At 39.4% G+C, this 5,035-nt stretch overlaps 1 protein-coding gene across 1 annotated transcript in view; it reads right to left on the bottom strand.

Annotated features, from left to right (window-relative positions):
* Positions 1 to 4,595, bottom strand: part of LOC107597301 (ran-specific GTPase-activating protein-like) — a 9,566-nt gene extending 4,971 nt beyond the window's left edge. Inside the window, exons 1-2 of the mRNA XM_016288315.1 lie at positions 4,437 to 4,595; positions 3,075 to 3,211 (exon numbers count right to left, since the gene is read on the bottom strand). Coding sequence (XP_016143801.1) covers positions 3,075 to 3,211; positions 4,437 to 4,451 — 152 coding nt within the window. The 5' untranslated portion in view covers positions 4,452 to 4,595. The remainder of the gene's footprint in view (positions 1 to 3,074; positions 3,212 to 4,436) is intronic.
* Positions 4,596 to 5,035: the final 440 nt, after the last annotated feature.

Raw genomic sequence — 5,035 nt, 5'->3', positions numbered from 1 at the left:
TCATATTAATTGGGTAACAACAGTTGTTCATTTCATATTATTATCTATATGATATGCACATAGTACTTCTCTCCTCACAAAGCACGCTTATTAGCCCCTAACATCGACGCTCACCTTGACTTATGCCAAGATGCAGGTCACCATGGAAACATAGTAGAAGACGAAAGGAGGATGAGCGACTCAGTAAAAAGCAGGCTATTTAAGACAATATTGGCTGATTAGACCTAAAATGCTAAATGTTTGCCCCCTCTCTGTTCCCTGTACCCACATCTCAGACCTCAAATACATGAAATATTACGCTTTTTAGATAGTTTAGTAAAGAGTAAAGAAAACACTTTACAAAACTTACTAGCAGTTGCCCAAGTGGTTATCAGTCCGTCTTTTCCAATACAAATAAGACCAGTCTACCTTTTCATAACTGAATATAAAAAGTTATGACCAGTCTGTAACCAGCCCCAGTTCTTTATTTACCCTTGTAAGACCCCTTTTTCAAATAAATCGTAGAGATAGTGATCATTTCTGTCCTCTAAATGTTTTCTAATTATATCTGTATGTAAATATATCTGCACACCTTTCAGTAAGTATGGAGTGTAACATGCTTTATATTAAAATGAGTCATTAAAAGTGCAACAAGCCAGAAAAGAGAACCTAATCTGGTAATAACGTACAGATGGAGAGGAACAGACACACAAGGTATATTTTAGTTTTGAGTGCATGCCTAATACAAACAAAAATGTCAAAATGGAATGCAAACACAATCGGTTGTGTCTTAAGGGAACGTTAACAGTTGGGAGAAAAGAGGATGCGTGTCAGTATATTAGATCAGTGCATTAGGTCTTAGTGACAACAGCCTTCTGTGTGTGTGTCATTAAAGTCTGCATGAACTGGAAGTTGCTGCGGACTTTATTTCAGTATGGTGATGTATTTCCACCTGAAATAGGATATTGAGTAGAGGGCAGGGTTTTATTCTTGCGCTCCTCCTTTCATCTTTCACTCACAGCAAACTAACGGTTGGAGGGGCGTGGTTAAGCAAATTCAGCCCAAGCCGTCAAACTAACGTCATCAGAGCAGGAGTGCCATTCCGGAGCGGAAGCAAATGATCAGATTTTGATTAAAGACTACCAAGACAAACTATTTTTTTCAGAGGATTAACTTGCACAGATGAATTGTTCACCTTAAGACTAACAAGGTGCACTAACCAAATAAATAGTACATTTTGATTTCATGCGGACTTTGACGTTAATCAAACAACAAAAGAAAAACAAATTTCATTCATACAGAGCTCTATTATACTTCTGATCATTCAAATTCAGTAATATCTTACCTGAATACTGTTAGAGTTGGCAATAAAATTAATATGATAGACTAATGATACAAATGAAAGTGCTTTTTCTTTGACTGTTCACTTGTCTTCAATAACTCTCTACTTATCTGTAAGGCTACTAGTTTTTACTCCTCAGTAACTTTTAAAATGGTCTTATAGGTCCCATATTGTACACCTTTCTGGAGTTTTATTTTAGGTTTTGATGTCCTTAAGAATATACATTTGCGGTATAAGCACCAAAAACCATCTCAATATATTTTTACAGCTCCTTTCTCAGGAGCTCTGCTGAGAATGGGTCGGTTTTGGTCTGTCTAATTAATATTCATGAGCCTCTCTTCTGATTGGCCAGTTGTTTTCTGAGTGACGCACGGCCAGGCCAACCACAGGTAACTAGGGTCAGCGACGTCACAGCGCTAGCTGGAGGCAGCAAAACAAAGGGGAAACTGGAGGCGGCCCATTCAAACCAGCACAGATTCGGCTACATAAGGAGCTTAAAATATCATCTTGTTGTGATGTTGGGTGCCAGAATCGATGTCGATGTTGTCTGGGGGTTTGGCAAAAGGAGAGTGGGACTGTGGGCGGTGCTCGGGGGTGGTGACTGAAGGTGGTGACTGTGTAGCTCTGACGTCAACTTTTTACAGAAGTCACAACGGTTCGTGAAAAATAGCTAGAACTTTATGCAGGCTGTGTGCATTTTACTGTGGACTGACTGTTTTGAAACTTGTATGGTAGTTACATAGCACCTAGACCCCCGTAATCGTGAAAAAAGCCAGGAAATTTCAGTTTTGACAATATGGGACCTTTAAATCCAACATGGAAAAGAATCATGATAAGATTGTGGAACATGATCCTGCTTTAGGGATGTAACGATTAACCGCGAGCTGGTTGAAAATCAATTCAAATATGTGACAATTTAAATCGATTGAGATGCTAAACAAATCGCGATTCATTTAGGGGTAGGAGTTTATATGAATGTATGCATGCTTACTGCCTTTAGAAATGTTTAGATGGTATTTTTTCTTTTCCTCTTGCCTCTGTATAATGCATATTAAAGCTCATAAGTGCAGCAGAAACCAAGGAAACGCTTTAAGCGCCTCCTGCTGGCAGAGAGTGCATCTGCGTCTCGTTCAGCTCGTCTGCTGTTTCGGTTTCATGCAGATATTTTTATGTATAGTTTCACAAAACTGAAGTCAAACCATTCTGTTTTTGCTTCAAATTTAGAAATTATTCAATGTAATTTAGATTAAAAACTGCTCATGTTGCATGTGTGCTGCATCTTTGTTTGGATCAGGATTAAAATGCAGTGGTTGCCTCTAATTTTAAAGGAAAGAGCACAGACAACGCCTTAGTTTGTTTATATGAAGAGATTTATTTTATTTGTGTTACTTATTTGATTTGGGGCTTGTTTTAAAATTGCAATTTAGTTTTGTTATTTACATTAGCCTATATTTAAATGTTGTTATTTAGCAGACGCTTTTATCCAAAGCGACTTTCAAATGAGGACGATAGAAGCAATCAAAACCAACAAAAGAGAAATGCAAGTGCTATATTAGTATATTATTATGTGTTATATTTTTTTTATTTCACAAAGAAACGTGCAGCATTTTGTCCAAGCAATAATAAAAGGACACATCTAATTTAAAATTTGTCTTAAAACTCATTTTGTAAAAAAAACAAAATTGTGAATCGTTACATCCCTATCCTGCTTGAAAAGATATGTTTGCCATATCACCCAAATATAGTGACTTACATCTTGAAAAGTTCTTCCTCATCTTCCTCTAGGGTCTTGATATCCTGCTCGGGGAGCGAGACAATGGGTTCGAAATGAGGGTCATGGTTGGCGTCCTCTACAGTGTCTGTGGATGCATCATGATCATCTTGTGCCTCCTGGAGGGGGGAATTATAACAGCAGTTTTGTAAATCCAACTTTAAAAATCAACAACAATAAAACAGGCCAAACTAATGTCTTATGCGATTGGAAAATGATCCAGGCTCAGATGCATGACAGCATTTGTTCCGCTGAGATTCACAATGTCCTGATCCCGTCTGTAGGGATCCCGCTTCCACATTCCTCATCAGATCAGTGGAGTGAAAGGCTGTGGGATTTGGAGGGATCATTCTCTGGAGTTTGGCCTATTGTCTCTGAATGTGCTGCTGCAACCAAACTTGCACCCACAGGCGCTGAGCCGTGCACTTAAACTCACATGCTGTGATGCTGGGGAATGCATGCACTTGCTATCCACTAATCACCGGTCTAACATCCATGAAGGCCTTGTAGCTTGCATTATTCAAATGCTTTCTGACCAACTCTGGCAGCAGAGCTCCTACTACACATGTGACGCTTCGAACTGGTTCTACGTTTTGCTCAGTCAGCATTTTAAAATTACGAAACAGTTCATTTTGCTAAACAACCGACTTCACTCAAGCACAGACATCGGATGTTTATGTCTAAAGGTGCGAGTTAAGTGGACAGTCAGTTAGCATACAAGCTAACAGAAGCTAATAAGAGGCCTAAATGCGTTTAAGTGTTTAAATCTCCGTCTCACCCCACAGTTTCGACAACATTGAGCAAATACAGTTAAAAGACGCAAATTAACCCGGAAGGGTGTTAATAAACCGGCTTTGAACTTCACATGTGCTGCAGGTTAACGATGCTAACGCACACAGGCTAACATGGTCTTAGCATGTTACACTTCTATGAAAATTACGAGTTGTGTTTACCTGGAACTTGACGTGGATATTTTTATTACGTAAATAAAAGCACAAATACTCGATTGTCCGTTATGTTTAAGGACGTGACGGACACAAATACGCATACAATTATAAATTGCAGGACGTTAGAGCTGCTGCTGACAACGTAGCGTGATTTTAAATGAACAAACAACTTTGACAGCGTATAATAACTGACGATAATAATACGAGTATTAAGAATAGAACGTGGAAAAGTGCATTTTAACGTCTAATATTCAAGCGCGCCAGGCTTGAGGATAGGAAAAAAACACCTGCCTTTTCACACTCTGTTAAATAAGACCCTCATTAAACATTTATCGCCCAAAATAACCGTCTGTCGCCATCCGAAAGGGTCAGAAGATGAAGATGGTGGTACTCTTACCTTTGGGTCCGCCATGGTTTTCGCAGATGTTTGAAGATTAGGGAGCGTTTCTGCGCGGTTTGATCGGCGTCAGCTCGTGAGATTTCACTCCGCTACTTTCGCGCGCGCCTCGCCGGAGAAGAGAGGCGGTGACGTCAGCGCACACATGCAGCGGTGCTAGACAGATGTTGCTTTTATGTTTGTTTCTTTATCAGTGCATATGGTTTAATTTTCTTGGCATTCTTAAGAAGAATTCCCAGCAGCATTGCATTCAACATCTGAGCATTTGACTCACTCTCTGTAAAGTGTTATGGTCCTCTGTAGAGCACCTGCATGTAAAATGCATTTTAGAGCCCTGCAATGCGCTGTTAGCTAGAAGACTGAATCTTCAGCATGCTCATCTCAGAGCTCTGACAATTTGTACGATGTAGCTACTCAACTGGCTCTATTGTATGAATGCAGAAGAATGCCCACTGCTGCAAGAATCGCCGAATTCAATATATTCCCAAGCAGTGTTGGGGAAAGTTACTTTTAAAAGTAATGCATTACAATATTGTGTTACTCCATTAAAAAAGTAACTAATTACGTTACTTGGTTACTTTTTATGGAAAGTAATGCGT

This window comes from Sinocyclocheilus grahami, unplaced genomic scaffold (genome assembly GCF_001515645.1).
Source record: "Sinocyclocheilus grahami isolate Dianchi unplaced genomic scaffold, SAMN03320097.WGS_v1.1 scaffold230.1, whole genome shotgun sequence".
NCBI lineage: Eukaryota > Metazoa > Chordata > Actinopteri > Cypriniformes > Cyprinidae > Sinocyclocheilus > Sinocyclocheilus grahami.
This window is presented reverse-complemented; position numbering and strand designations above follow the sequence as displayed.